This window comes from Nannobrachium achirus (assembly GCF_963921795.1).
Source record: "Nannobrachium achirus genome assembly, chromosome: 20".
NCBI classification, from domain to species: Eukaryota; Metazoa; Chordata; class Actinopteri; order Myctophiformes; family Myctophidae; genus Nannobrachium; species Nannobrachium achirus.
This window is the reverse complement of record NC_137827.1, coordinates 49,244,609-49,260,078: the sequence shown is the minus strand read 5'-3', so window position 1 is coordinate 49,260,078 and position 15,470 is coordinate 49,244,609. Positions and strand designations below refer to the sequence as shown.

Below are 15,470 nucleotides of genomic sequence, written 5' to 3'. Positions count from 1 at the left end.
GTGCATACATAAGAAGCTTACGTTGAAAGACAATGATGGCAATAGTAATCAGTTCTTTGTTGTTTATTTATTATTGCGACCGAAGGTCGCATATACTCTGAAAAACCGTGTCGCTTGAGTGACCTTCCTTCCTTCCTTCCTTCCGTAACCTTCCTTCCGTAACCTTCCTTCTGTACGGGAGTGATGTCAGGAAATGTCACGAAATGTGGATAACACTATATATGGAGATAGTCCAGTCCATCATGTCATATGGGACTACCGTCATAGACAGTAGCCAAAAGAGAAGGATACACAAGACTAAGAAAGACAAAAAAAGAGAAGAATAAAAAAGAAAAAAAAGGAGGAGGAGGATAAAGATACCAAAAGGAGAGAGAAGAAAGGGTGGATGAGGTTCTGCAGCGACCTATATATACCCAGCCTGGTCCAAATCCTACTGTCTCAAGGATGAGGAAATGATGATAGCCTTGAATAGTTATCCCTGCCAGACAAGGGCTCTGATGGAGCTCATTGACTGGTTGTGAAGTGGCTATACCAAGATACGCGCTGATCCCATCCATGAAACATTATCACTGCAATCCATACTTTTCAAATCGGCCTCGCACCGCGAGGCGATGTGTGCTTGTAGATCTGCTATTTTCACTAGTTTTGTGCGACCCTGATGAAGCAGGGCTTTAGGCTACTTTATGAAAAACATAGATATTTGAAACTTGGAGATATGAGGTTTCTACCCGACAGTGACAACATATACTGCCTATACTAGTAAGAGCTTGACAAGGTTCGCTCCTTGTCAAGCTCGACGTTGGGCATTTGGACCTATACATGGAGAAATGGAGCGAACCTGTTTGGCCTAAACATGGAGATGTGGTACAGAATGACTCGTATATGGGCATAAAAAGTATGTCATGTGACATCACTTCCTGTACAGACAGTCAGACAGACAGCCATTGACTCCGGCCTAACAATGGCTACTGTCTATGACGGTAGTCCCATATGACATGATGGACTGGACTATCTCCATATATAGTGTTCTCCACATCTCCATGTTTAGGCCCTATCGCTCACACCCTAGGTGGGGTTGGCGATAGGGCCTTTCTGTGTGGAGTTTGCAGGTTCTCCCCGTCTCTCCTAGGGTTGATACCCTCACAAAAACATGAACAAACTCCCCCCAGAATGACAACAACTAGAATCGTCAGAGAAACGCTGTGGTTGGCCAGAAAGTCAATAATTGGCGTGCATGTCACCCTGAGGTCGCATTCCACCCTCAGGTGTCTTACTAGTTATAAAAGAGAATTAGTTGCTCCTGTAACTTTCATATATCTTTGTCTATTTTTGTTTCTTCTGTCATTGATTCATCCATCCTCCATGTCTCTTGTTTCTCCAGGTCGCTATGAGTACTCTCAGATCTACCGGGACGGCCAATCATCTGATAGTTCCAGTGGTCAGGCCCCAACCGAGTTTGGTTCCAACATGGTTTATTACTATGACAATGGAAACAAGCTTCAGATGTACACGGTAGATGAGAAACTGCTCAAGGAGTACGTCAAACGCCAAATGTAAGCGCTTCTTACCGTCTCATTTATTAATTTGTAGAAGATAATGCCCATGCATTTTGATTACAAACACTATGTAGGAACCCCTTTGTTTGCGTTCGGCATGTAAGAACCTTAGATAGTGTACAGAATAGCTGAACATTTCACCTTAACACTTAATCTAGTTAGGTGGAAATTAGCCATTTTTCAAAATGTGAAGCGGCCTGTTATAGTGCCACCATGAGGTAAATTTTTTTAATGGAGTGGAGGTTTACTGGGAGTGTGTGTGTTCCCGAAAAGGCCTGCCCGTCAGTCAGCGACAACAGTACAGGCCTGCGCCACAATTCAAGATTCAAGGGATTTATTCTCAAGGATGTCCAAGTATACACACTAAAAACAATACATAAATAGCCGTAAGAACTGCCCTAAAAGCAATTAACAAATGCCAGTGGCCGAGGCAAGAAACTCCCTCTTCCTCTCCAGCCACAGGCGTCCACCTACTGTACCCCACAGGGCAACAAAGGGGATAGGAGGCAGAAGCGGCAGTCTCCCCCCCTTTCTCTGCCTTCGCTTCACAACTGTTGATGTGACATCCAGCAAGGCACTTATCTCATTGACTGCTTTCATTGAAAATATTTCTGGGTTGCCTGCCTGCGATTTTCTTATCTTTTAATGTGGGCGCATCCGTGTACATCCACGGTTCGTGTACGATCCGCGTGCAGTCGTGCACGCTGTGGTCCGTTCGCATGCTTAATCCATGGCACCGTTGCTGAACTAGGAGCAGTTTACATAGGAAGTAAACGCAGGAAGTGGTCACAGATAAATGGGTTGTTCTGGACAAAAATGCAGATCTGGTTCCGTTTCTGGTCCCAAACTGGAAGCGCTATCTTTGGGGCACTTAGGCACCGCGGATCGACGATCTGATTTTGGATTGTTTTTATGAATGAAATAAAATTACATTCTCTGGATTCTCGGGCCGGGGCAGCCTGGACCAATGGCTATTTCTCAGGATTCTCTTAATTTGTGGAGCACAGAGGCCAGTTGTAGCTGTTTTGAATTCACAGTGGTCATACACAGAAGGTGTGACTTTGTGTAAATAGCAACATGAAGCCAGGCGTGCCTGAAAAATTATTTGTGTGCTCAGCAAACATTCCCTAAATAGACAAAGGCAATAAAATGGGACATTAACATTAATGTAGCTGCAAGGAAATGGTTTACTCAATGAAAAGAAAAATTATTTGTGTGCTCAGCAAACCTAAATAGATACAGGTAAACAATGGGAAATTAACATAAGTGTAGCAAGGAAGCGGTTTTACTCAATGAAAAGAAGAAAAAAAAATAGTTTAAAGATGAATCAGACTTCTGGTGTGCTGTTTTCCATGAGTTCCCTGTCTGTCCTGCAGGGGGCAGTGTTTGTATTGTGGCTGAGTGACAGGCTTGGCCTCATTGCCCAGACCCAGAATAGTGGCGATGATGTCCTAAATATAGACCCCACTGCCTTGCTGGAGAGAGAGAGGGGGTGAATTATTCTGCAGACTGGCGGAATAAAGACAGTGAAAAGGACTCTGAGTGATGGTTTCCAGTGGAAATAAGCTTAGTCTTTTCATGGATCTCCTTTTAGTAGACCTTGTACCAGTGAACTGTACCGTCATGAAACTGTACCTTTTCCTATGCAAACTTCTAATAAAGTCTTCAATCAATCAATCAATTGTGAGGGCCTGTCAGGCAGGGAGGGACAGACAGACAAGGGAGAGCGAGAGAGAGAGACATGCTTATCAAGAGTAGGGATCATGGGACGATACAAAAATGTAATTTTACACGATTATTGTGACCAAAATAATCACGATTTTACGATATTATCGCGATAATCAAAATGTGCCTAATACTCGTAAAATGCCACTTTTATCAACCGCTTGAACCCCTGCATCCATATTCTGAACGCAGTGGTTCAAATAATAGGCGATCTAATTGTAGATCGCCTATTTTATTAAGAGATTTGGTAGAATGAAAAAAAATAAAAGACTCTGTCGTGTTTTACCAGAGAGTTTAAGTGATCCCAGCGCATGACGGAGGACAATTTCACGCTATATTAAAAATCTCCACGATTATTGTGAGCGTTTTTCTTCATCACGATAACCGATAATACCGATTATCGTCCCGTCCCTAATCAAGAGGAAGGCAGTCTGGGAGCGAGGGAGGGAGGGTGGAAGATGAGTGGCCAGCTAGCTATGAAAAGAGATGAAGGGAGGCAGAGGATGAGGAGGGTGTGTGCGAGTGAGCAAGGGATGTGTGGTGGGGAGAAAGGGATGGAAGGATGGTCACGTTGTGGGGGAGCGAGATGATGATAATGGGACAGTGAGTGACCACTGGGAGCGAAGGAAGGAGAGAGGGAGTGACAATCTTGTTCTATCCCTGCTCCTCTCCTCTCCTCAACTCTTAACTCTCAAATACCTGGAACGCGCCCGAGTCGCGTTAGATTTGAACCACTTTAACCACTATTTTATGCCTTAACCATTGAAAAATAGCAGATATACAAGCTCACATACGAGCTTGTAGATCTGCTATTTTTGAAAAAACGTGAAAATGTGTGCAAGTCTTTGAATATCTCTGACCCGATCCTTGACCCGACTTCTAAATCCTTCCTCTAAATCAGTGGTTCTCAAACCGTTTCTTGTCAAGGACCCCCAATATTGCAGGTATTTGGCCACGGACTCCCATCTCAAAATATGTTGTTCCAGGGACCACCCAGAAGCAAATATTTGAGTTACAAATGTTAGCTTTTAAATAGATATATTCAAAGACTTGCAAAGAAAAATCATGATTTTTCAAAAATAGCAGATCTACAAGCTCTCGGTGCCGCGCTGTGAGCTTGTATATCTGCTATTTTTCAGTAGTTAAAGCAGTCAATAATCCTAGGCCTAAATGGGTTAACAAACGCTCCCTCACATACCCCCAGGCTTAGGGTGGGCTGGCGTCGCGCGCATGTGTGTGTGTGTCTGTCTGTCTGTCTGTCTGTCTGTCTGTCTGTCTGTCTGTCTGTCTGTGTGTGTGTGTGTGTGTGTGTTGTGTGTACCTTAGCAACTCTTCTTTGACAAGGAGCAGGGAACGTGCCTTTGGGAATTTGGCCAAGAGGCAAACCATTAAAATGTAACACGTCAGCATGGACTCTTGACAAAAATGGGTCATGGGAACCTCGCTACAGAGCTGGCAATAGCTGTGAAAAATTAATGTGCTTTGCCAAAAAATGTGCAGAAGCCCTGAGGGTTGCAAGCTCTATTAGAAATAAATAACTGACAATTGTATATCTATGGTACTCAAGTGCGATTCCTTTTATCATTATTATCAGTAGCAACAGCAGTATTATTAGTATTTTATTCTTAAATATGTGTTTAAAATGGCCAAAAGAGTTTCGAAAATATTAACATGGCAAAAATGGTAATAATGTTAGAGTTTTTGTCTCCCCCAGCTCCTAAATTAGGGAAGCCCAGTTGAAAGTTTATAAATGGCATACAGTATACAATAATAATCCTTTGTATTTTTAGACTGTAAAGGAACACAGAGTGACTCCTGTGTCTGTCTTCCTTGTTTCCAGTGAGTATTACTTCAGCCTTCACAATCTGGAGAGAGACTTCTTTCTGAGGAGGAAGATGGACGCCCAGGGTTTCCTCCCCATCTCGCTCATCGCCAGCTTCCACAGAGTCCAGGCTCTCACCACTGACATCAGCCTCATCGTGGCGGTAAGACTAGGGCTGTCACAATTATTACATAATCGTCTAATCGTGATTATTTGACATTATCGCAATTATTTTGTCATAATCGTCATAATCGTGAATGTTGAAAAATGTCCGAAATAGTGGAAATAGCAGATCTACAAGCTCACAACGCGTCGCATCGCGACGCGTTGTGAGCTTGTAGATCGGCTATTTCCACTATCAAAGTTATTTTTTAAGTAGTAAGTTGTCAAATATGTCAGTAATTTCTTTGTGTATTTAGGTTATGTCTCATATCTACCATGTACAACTTCAAAGCCTAAAAGCCACACAGAAATGTAATTATCAACGACAAAAACACAATTAAATCGTTAATCGCCAATTATTTGAGTGACAATTAATCGTCATGTAAAATGTCATATCGTGACAGCCCTATCCATGCCCAGCCGTGGGTGAAGGCTGCAGCATGCTCCTGTCGAGAACGAAGTTCACCAGATCAACAACTACCAAACATCAATTTGGTAGTTCTTGGACCTCCAAAATGTTCTCAATAAGATAAAATGTCACTGTGTCTCAAACTCTTTAACTTGAAATCTAAGATCTCCGGTATGATGCTATGACCATCAATGGCAGGGGTTCCCAAACATTTCAGGCCGAGACCCAAAAGAGACACAAATTTGACATTTGGCCGGGACCCAAAATAGTGAAAATAGCAGATCTACAAGCGCAGTACACTTTCTTTCGTCATTTATGGAATTTCTTTGATTTTGATTTCTTAACGAAATATTACCATATTCTGAGAACTTTAGCCAAACAAATTTAGCAAAGAGCTTTGGTGTGGAGGAGAAAAAGAGCAGATTAAGTACAGAGTGAAAGGTCAAGTTTATTAAGTATTGATGCGGTTCAAGTGGTTAAATATCTGAAAACACAAATTGACATGAACAAAACTATAATGGAATCTATGAACAGGTTGTGGGGGTCCCTGCTTCATCTCTCTCTCAACTAAGTGGTCCTTGGCCTGAAAACGTCGAAGACCCCTGTTTTAATGTTTTAATGAAAACAGTGCCGTAATGTAGGTGTTCTTTCCTTGTGTCCAGGCTCTGAAGAGCAGCACAGAGGTGGAGCTGGTGGATGAGAAGGTGAGGTGTAAGGTGGAGCCAGAGCGCTGGCCCATCCCTGCCCTCCCCCCTGTGGGTTCCCCTCGCACCGACTTCTCCCAGCTCATCAACTGCCCTGAGTTCATCCCCGGGAGAGCCTTCACCTCCATGACCACAGGTTAGTCAAACAGCTCATCAACCTGAATTATGGGCTTAACCCATTTAGGCCTAGAATTAGAAGGATTCAAAAGACACTTATAGAATCGGGTCAAAATTCTAATGTTCACGACTTTTCAAAAATAGCAGATCTACGAGCTCGCAGCGCGGCACTCGGTGCCGCGCTGTGAGCTTGTATATCTGCTATTTTTCAATAGTTAAAGCATAAAATAATGATACACAAAATGTGTACCCGTTCTAAATGGGTTAATTACCCGCTAACCATTTGACCATTCGCCAATGCTAATTGGAAGTGTTAGTTATTGGGAATGTGAAGCAGGACGTTTGAAAGAGCATCTGTGCTATGTTAACGTAAATCTATGGTCCACATTACACCTAGCTGAATGGTTAGGGAGCCCGCCTGCGCCTGGGGAACCAGAGCCCCTGGTTGTCCCCGGTTCGATTCCCTGAGCAAGACTCTTGAACCCCTAATTGCTCATGCGTTCCTTGTTGGGAGCGAATCAGCTGGGTTGGGCTGAAAATACTTAATTTCCCCCTCAGGAGAAAGTAGGTAACTATTAATAACTATTACATTAATAACTGGAAACTACTATGTAATTGTAAATGGATGTAAGGGGCCATTATTGCACAATGACTGGTAATTGTTGCGACCGTCAGCTCGCAGAGCCCGGGTAGCTCAGTCGGTAGAGCTCTCACCTTTGTGCCGCAAGGTCATGGGTTCGATTCCGGGCACCGTCAACTCAGCGTATGAGTAGCACGGCTTGGCAAGTCGTGCGGCAAGTACTGGGAGCTGATGGTAGGTGTGGCGCTCCACCTCAACAGTCCATCTCCCAGGGGTCTAGCGCATTGTAACGGGGACAGACTCCCGCGTGTTACCGGCTGATACCGACAACAAGCCACTCCCGACCTACTTGTCAGCTCGCAAGTTACTATGAAAAGCTCCACTGGCTGTTAAACCGGCGTTCAAGTCTGTGTGTCTGTCACGTCACGTCACACTTTTGCCGATGCCAAACTTTGCACACACCTTGGATGGCAAATGACAACCTCCGCCCCTGATTTCTCACATGGCCCTCTTCTAGCGCCACCATCAGGCCGGTTTTTGAAATGTTGTTTGGCAATTTCTGTGAAATTAATGACCTTCGAATTCACAGGTTACCAGTTATTCACAGCACGTTACTCAAGACTTCCTTCTTACATCCTGTGACAGTAAATTCGCCTCCCGTGAAGGAGACTTCATCAGAGTCCACTGAGCCTAAAGCCCCAGTGGAGAGCACTTCCCCCCAGGCTACAGAAACGCCTAAAGACGTCTCCGAATCTCCCCCTTCTGACGCCAAACCTGACCCAGACGATTGGATACAAGTGGAGAAACGCCACCGCCAGCCCTCTGGCAAGGCTAAGGTACTGAGCTTTATGTTCACTTTATTTCTTATTATCAGATGGGTGAGCTTTTAGGACCACAATGGAAACGAAGCCCTCAGGGCTTTTTGTGTTAACCTTTTAGCATTTAGTTGTTTGTGTAGAACTGAGCATTAGAACATTTTTGAACGCCAAGTGAGAATATGTAAAGGGATATTTCACTTTCAAAGAAAGTAAACGCATGTAAAAATAAAACGAAAAAATTATGTTGCTGTTTTCTATTATCTGCTACTATGTTTCTATTTTATATTAATCTGCTACTGTATGTTGCTGGTTTTCCATTCACCTCTGATCATCTATCTGCCATCTATCTTGTTTTCCTCTTGTCCTTCTGTTTCCCATCACCTCTTAACCCTGGCAGAATATCAGTGATGATGTGTCTGCCATCAGCATATCCCCTCTCCCAGTGTCCCAACCTGACTGTCCCCTTCATGCAGTTGAGTACTGTTCTCCTGCTGTCACCTCCTCTCCTCTCCTCTTCTCTCACCCTGCTACTGCTCCACCACTTCTGCTTTTCTGTTCTCTCCCTTCCTTCTTTCATCTTGTCACTTCCCCTCCTCCTTAATGCCAAATTATACTTAACACATCTCAGGGGTTGCCCGACTGGGGCAAGTGTGCGTTTGAGTGGGTACACAACCGTCTTTAGTTCGCCATAAACAACACAAGATATCTGTCTAAAACGCTTGAGTGTGACCAGAGCGCTCTTTCTTCCGGTCAAAGTACTACTTTTTGGGCAAGTAGAACATGACCTGTACTTGCCCAGCTCTGTGGCCTTGTTGTTAGAGTGTACGCCCTGAGACTGGGAGGTCGGGGTAAGATCCCCGGCCGGGTCATACCAGTAGGACCCAGTATCTCCCTGCTTAGTGCTTGGTACTCAGCATCAAGGGTTGGATTGGGGGTAAGTCCCCGCGACATACTAGCGTCATGTCCAGGGGGTGTACTTGTACATAAAGCTGCCTAAGTGGTAGCATCTGCGATGGAACTCTGTTCGCATATGTCAATGTACGTCAACAGTAATACAGTGTCAGCAGTTTCTGACAACATCAGGGATTCCTGTATCTCCATATTTAGTCGATCGATTATATGACGCGATTACGTCAAACCGGAAGTGTTTACGCTATGGACTTCTGGCCTTCAAAATAAGACAACGGTCGTGGATGCAGCCTGCGGGAGGCACGCTGGACATTTTAATCCGTTAATTTCAGGAGCAGTAAATGAGTTAAAAATACTAAATATTATGCACAAGTAGTTAGTATCGATACAATCGATTCTTTGCACTGCTGATTCGATACGATAAAAAATTAAACGATACGATTCGATTTTAGCTGTTTTCATTTCGATATACTTCGATATTTCGATGCAGTTACTGTATCGTTACACCCCTAGCGACAACAAGTACAACAGGTATTGAAAAACCAGGTGTGGCATTCATTCCCAACTTCATACTCGATTTACATCGTTCAAGACCGGGTAGGCCAGTGCTCAGAGGGCACCAGTCTAGTTTAATTTGAAGTATAATAATATAAGAGAACATAATGTTAATCCTAAATCCCTCTTTCTCTATTAGCCAATGTTACACTTTCATTTAATCATTATATTAGATAGAACTTTATGTTCCCTGAAATACCTTTTTGGACACGGCATACACACAGCATAAAATGTATAAAAGCACGGTTATAACATGGAAGACACCAGCCTACACACAGTACAGTGTGTAGGCGACACAGTACATAGAACACTTTAGTTCAGTAGACACTATTGAACATGCACTGTCTTAACACAAGTCTATTCCTATGCCTGTTTCCTATCTTATTAACCATGTGTGTCCCCATACACAGGAGCACGGCAAGGTCCCCACGCCCGACGCGTCCCCTCGTCCGCCCGCTGCCCTGCAGCCGGCAGCAGACCAGGAGGAGCTGGACTTCATGTTCGACGAGGAAATGGAACAGATGGCGCCCCGGAAGAACCGCTTCACCGACTGGTCCGACGACGACGACTCCGACTACGAGCTGGACGACCACGACGTCAACAAGATCCTCATCGTGACGCAGACTCCGCCGAACCTCCGCAAGCACCCCGGGGGCGACCGCACGGGGAACCACGAGTCGCGCGCCAGGATCACCACCGACCTGGCCAAGGCCATCAACGACGGACTGTACTACTATGAGCAGGACCTGTGGACCCCCGGGGAGCAGGCGGAGTTCACCAAGGTGAGGGTCGTAGGATCCTTTTGGTCGGATTTTGCGTTGTTTGTCTGTGTGGTTAGACTTAAAGGGATAGTTCACGCCCCCAATTACTTATTTCCTATCAATTACACAGCCCACGGAGACTTGAATTCATGGATATTGTTTTGTTTTTGTGACATTCCTAAGCCAATAATTTGAGGGCCAGCAGTGGTTCCCCATGGAGACACACGGAAGACTCTTTGTGTCTCTTACCAGATACATGAGGGTCTTTATTATTTCACTCAAATTGATAGGAAATAAGTCATTTTTGGGGTGAACTACTCCTTTAAATGTCTACAATGTTCTCTGTACAGTTGGGTGGGATTTGCCACAGGGGACTATTTAAAAGTGGCAGAAAACACTTCAAAGTAAACTCTTCCTATCGGGCACTGCTACAGCGTTAAACACAAATTCTTTTTTATATTGTTTGACCTATATCTGAATAACATTTCAGTGCATCAGTAAAAAAAACCTTTGATTTAAAATAATCTGTTACAAATATGTGGTGCATACTACTGGGTGTTTTTTCTTCACATTTAGTTTCTGCTCTGTGGACATAAAGCTGAGGATATCCTATATGTTTAAAAGCTCAAGAATGTTGCCTGTAGTACTTTGCACATTTACTTTCCAAACATAAAGCAGCGTGTTGCTCCATTCAGCTGCTCTACACTTAAAGGCCATCAGGGAACATCACGACAATCCTTGTGTGTCAGATTTATTACAGAGGGACTTTGGCAGCTGCGGCGAGTGAGATGTGTGACTATTTTCTCTTGTCAGGTGCTGGCGCATTATCTCTCGTACTTTGCAATCCTCTAATAATTGAACCATGCAAGGATTGTTTGTTTGCACATTGTAGTCTTACTTCCTGACTTTCGTTGTGCATCAGGCCTTGTATTATCGGATTCGCTTAATCCTGACTGACTTTCATGGGCATGCCAAAGAAGCATTGCTTTGTATTCTAGCTTGCGACTATGACAGGTAACCAATAGGAAGTCCAAGGGTCAATGCCATAGCACCCAGAAATAAGATACAACTTGATTTCTGCTATCTGTCCCTGTTCTGAACTTTGTGATCTGTTCTTAATGCTTACAGTTTGTGGCTGTACTGTGAAAAGGCTGAGGTTCTAATGTTAGCATCCAGCTGCCCTCCAGTCGCTCAGCTGGAGCTCCTCTGCCGGGGTAGTCCTTTTCTCCGTTCCATTCCAAAATATTTGATGACTTCCTTGACCCCTCTCTCTATCCTTAATCCCATCACTTTATGTCGCTACTTCCTTGTTAACATCAATACTAGTTTTATTTATTTTTTGTTTTAATCCATTCTTGATGCACATTTCTTTTTCAGGGATATTTGGCTTGTAATGCCTGCCCTCTGTGCTTTTCTTCTGAAGTGAATGCCCTGCTTCACGTTCACAGTTACACAAATTCATATCCTGAAACCTTTCCACAGTACACCACGCATAACATTTACGGATTAGCCAACATTTAGCCGACACTCATCCATAACCAGATTCAATCGGTGACAACCACTGTCTCCTGTACTGTACCCCATCCACTGCCATGACTATCAGATCAAGTTGAAGGGGAAATGAATTAGCACACAACCTTGAACCTAGCAAACCTAACGTGATAGGATGAGATGTGGGTTGAGCCCTGGATGTATCCACTGTCGAGTGTTATAAAAATGCCACTTAAAACCAGGCGCTGCTGGAGTTGAGGCCAAAGAGCACGCTGACCTATAGACTTTCTGACTGGAGCTGTTCAACTCGGCACCACAGCATATAGATGCTGCCAAAAATACATCCCTATTTATCGCCTCTCCGCTGCACAGGCCCTCCTTGGAAGTGTGTGTGTGTGTGTGTGTGTGTGTGTGTGTGTGTGTGTGTGTGTGTGTGTGTGTGTGTGTGTGTGTGTGTGTGTGTGTGTGTGTGTGTGTGTGTGTGTGTGTGTGTGTGTGTGTGTGTGTGTGTGTGTGTGTGTCAGTGTCACACAGCTGCCTCTTGAACTGACCCCCTTTCTATAAGGCAGTCTGTAGACTGACTGTTTAGGAATAATACTATATAGGTTAGAGTGTTGAGTTGTGACAGAATATGTTTTAAGAGCTTAGGTCTTGTCTTGTGCATATATAGGACTGACCAACTTCAAACGGGGACACAAATAGACACTAGACAGACAGAAACAGTTATCTTAATTTATGGCCACAAAAGGTACACTGACAAAGCCCCCAACGCTATGACTCAGACATATTGATCGGATCGGCATGTTTGGGTCTTCACTGAAGCCAGTCCTACTTACAATGAGTCCACTCATGGTAGTGAAAGGGGCTTTGGATACAAATATCATGCAGGCCTACACTACAAAAATACTACAGATATTTATACTACATACCTGTACTACTGCCACGTTTATCATCTGTATGCGGTCATGGATTTCCGCACTGTCAGCTCATCTGTTGGTCAAAGGTTCTCGGTAATATGCATCCGTGTGTGAGAATCATTTCACCTGAGCACATACACCAAGGTCACCCATGTGTTTTTTCTCTCGATTAACGCAGACGTGTAAAGTTCAAAGTCTGCTGTGTATCATCACAGCTGCTGTTTGTCACACAGGCCTGCGTGTCTTGCCTAGGATTGCGGGACCTCTGATGTGATTTTCCTTCACAAAGCTACAACTGTGTTAACAGTATTACATCAGTGTCACATCATGTACAAATGTGTGGCAGATAGTAGATTAACAAGCGGCAGGCAAGATCCATCAAATACATGATCAATACGCCATAAGGCAAAAAGAACAACATGACATACTTTGTTTACAGATGAAAGTGCAGGTGTAGATGCAGGGTTGGATAACATTTTATCTTATAAATGAGTCAGACAGTTCAGTCACATTCATATCCTGCAGCTGCATGTTGACTTGCATTAGATGGCATTCAGTTGATTTGCACTCACCCAGAGTGACTACAATGTTCTGCTGTCCTCCACCTAAATGGGAGTCGAATGACGGGACTGAATATGAACTGGTCCCCCACCAGTTAAAACATTATTTTGGCTTACTAAAGCTTGATCATAGTGAGTATTTGTTGTTATGATATAGTAATATAATGCAATACTTTATGATTTCCGAGTTTATTTGATTAAATATTTATGTTTTCTTCCAAATGGCTAATTAGTACAAGGTTGAAAGGGTGATCATAAAATCATTAATGTCAGCCATTTTGCACTTTTTTATACAAATGCCCAAACTCAAAGGAGTAGTTTAACCCAAAATGTTTTTTTCCTATTGATTACTCGCGCCATAGAGTGTTCAATAATATATATATATATTTTTTGTATTTGTTGCAAAAAAATGTGATTATAGTAATACATTTACCCCCATTGTATCTGGTGGGGACCCAAATGCATTAGGGTCTCCATCCGGAATCAATGGAGGTAAATTCTCCATGGTGTGAGTAATCAATCGAAAAAATTTCATTTTGGGGTTGAACTACTCATTTAATTAGTATATGAAATGCAGTTACTTCAGTCTTGACTTGAAAACCTTTCTATTTCAGGAATGATATTTTCCAGTATTCGCCTTAGGGCACTGAAATATACAAAACATTTATTCATGAGTTCAAAGCCCAGGAGTATTTTAGTTGATGGCATTACTGTTTTTAACCACTCATAAATCTCCTTTTCAGTTTAAAGAACAACGACACTGCTGTGATCTCAGTCTGTACCCTGGGATCTCTTCCCATGCTGACTTGATGTGTATTTCTGTGTTCTGTAGCAGGAAGTGGAGAACTTTAAGAAGCTGAACCTGATCAGTCAAGATGAATTCAACACTCTCGCCCCCAAAGTGCCTGTCGATCCAAACCAGGAGATCCCACCCACGCCAATGCCAGGTTACTTGACAACCACACTTTTACAGCCACTTTTCACACAATACACCTGTTGTGTCCTGTTCTTTATACGTAGTGTTCAGCGTATCCAAAATGCCCGTAAGGATGCGGTTTTCAGGGCAAAGAACCCCCCAATGTTATTTAATCAGGAAAACATTGACTGAGCAGTGAGCACCGATGCCCTTTAACTCATTCGTAGTTTACGGCCATAAAGCCCGTTAATTTCTCTATGTCTTTCACTGCCGGCTTCTCCTACCTGTTAACGTGGGCGCTCGTCCAGTTCCCATCGTGCGTGATCGGACACTGCTTATGCATCGTGTGTTCGCGTATTCCATCAGCTTCTCAAATCCGTTGAAACTTTTTCAATTGATCAATAAGTTCTCCATCTGTAAGCCGCGGAGTGCAGACAGAAAGTTAACGGGCCAAAATAGAGGACGGACTTCCGCTTCCGGTTCAGGGACTCCAATGTTAAACTTGTCCGCTCAATAATGTGTCCGTGTAGAAACCGATCACGGAGCATTAGTTCCGGCCTATTTTAGTAAAAAATGTTTTTTAATTCATTTTTATTACATTTACGGGCTCTACGGGCATGGCAGAGAAGGGGTACAAAGGGGTATTTTGATGGCAGAGTTTGAGTTAATAAGCAAACCCTTCCTTACGTTTTGCATATCCACTCTACCCAGTACAGCCACAATCTCCCTACTGTCATGTTTAGGGATGGGACGATATGAACATTTCATATCACGATTATTGTGACAAAAGAAATCGCGATTTATTATGATATCGCAATAATCAAAATCCATTATCCTGGGGCGGAACATTTGCCAAAAAATAGCGTTGTGATCTACAAGCTCACAACGCGTCACGTTGTGACGCGTTGTGAGCTTGTAGATCTGCTATTTTTTGGCAAAGACATTTGATAGAGTGAAAAAAAGACTATCAAGTACGTATATTACAAGTACCTTTTACCAATTATAGAGGGTTTAAGTTGTACCGGATATGCAGCTCGGCAAATAAAAGGTGAATTGATCCCAGTGCATGACGGAGGACGATATCACGATGAATTAAATCTCCACGATGCGATTATCGTGAGTGTTTTTTATCACAACAAACGATAATATCGCTTATCGTCCCATCCCTAGTCATGTTCCTATGACTGGAGAAACTGGGCCTAAAGTACCATGAACGTGATCAGGAGAAAGTCTTATTTCATTCTTGGTTTACCTAGTTTTGCAGCCTGGGGATTCCAACCTTCAACATTACGGTTACGAGCCTGTTTCTCTGAATTCTGGGCACACTCTGATCACATTCACGTGATTTAAGCCTCCGTCACTGTACCTCCACATATTTCATTCAACTTTGACCTGGAAAACGGAATGCCCACAACGAGGCAATTTGCCATGCAAGATATCTGTATGTTCACATTTCAAGATCACTTGC

General features: G+C 43.4%; 1 protein-coding gene across 3 annotated transcripts in view; it reads left to right on the top strand.

Annotated features, from left to right (window-relative positions):
- The window catches only part of larp1b (La ribonucleoprotein 1B), a 40,222-nt gene that overhangs the window by 13,199 nt on the left and 11,553 nt on the right, over positions 1-15,470 (top strand). For 2 of the 3 annotated variants that reach the window (XM_080750179.1, XM_080750177.1), the window contains exons 6-11: positions 1,382-1,553; positions 5,122-5,266; positions 6,337-6,514; positions 7,721-7,911; positions 9,768-10,139; positions 13,919-14,033. In XM_080750179.1, the coding sequence (XP_080606305.1) occupies positions 1,382-1,553; positions 5,122-5,266; positions 6,337-6,514; positions 7,721-7,911; positions 9,768-10,139; positions 13,919-14,033 (1,173 nt within the window). The remainder of the gene's footprint in view (positions 1-1,381; positions 1,554-5,121; positions 5,267-6,336; positions 6,515-7,720; positions 7,912-9,767; positions 10,140-13,918; positions 14,034-15,470) is intronic. The other variant, XM_080750178.1, reaches the window with a different exon arrangement.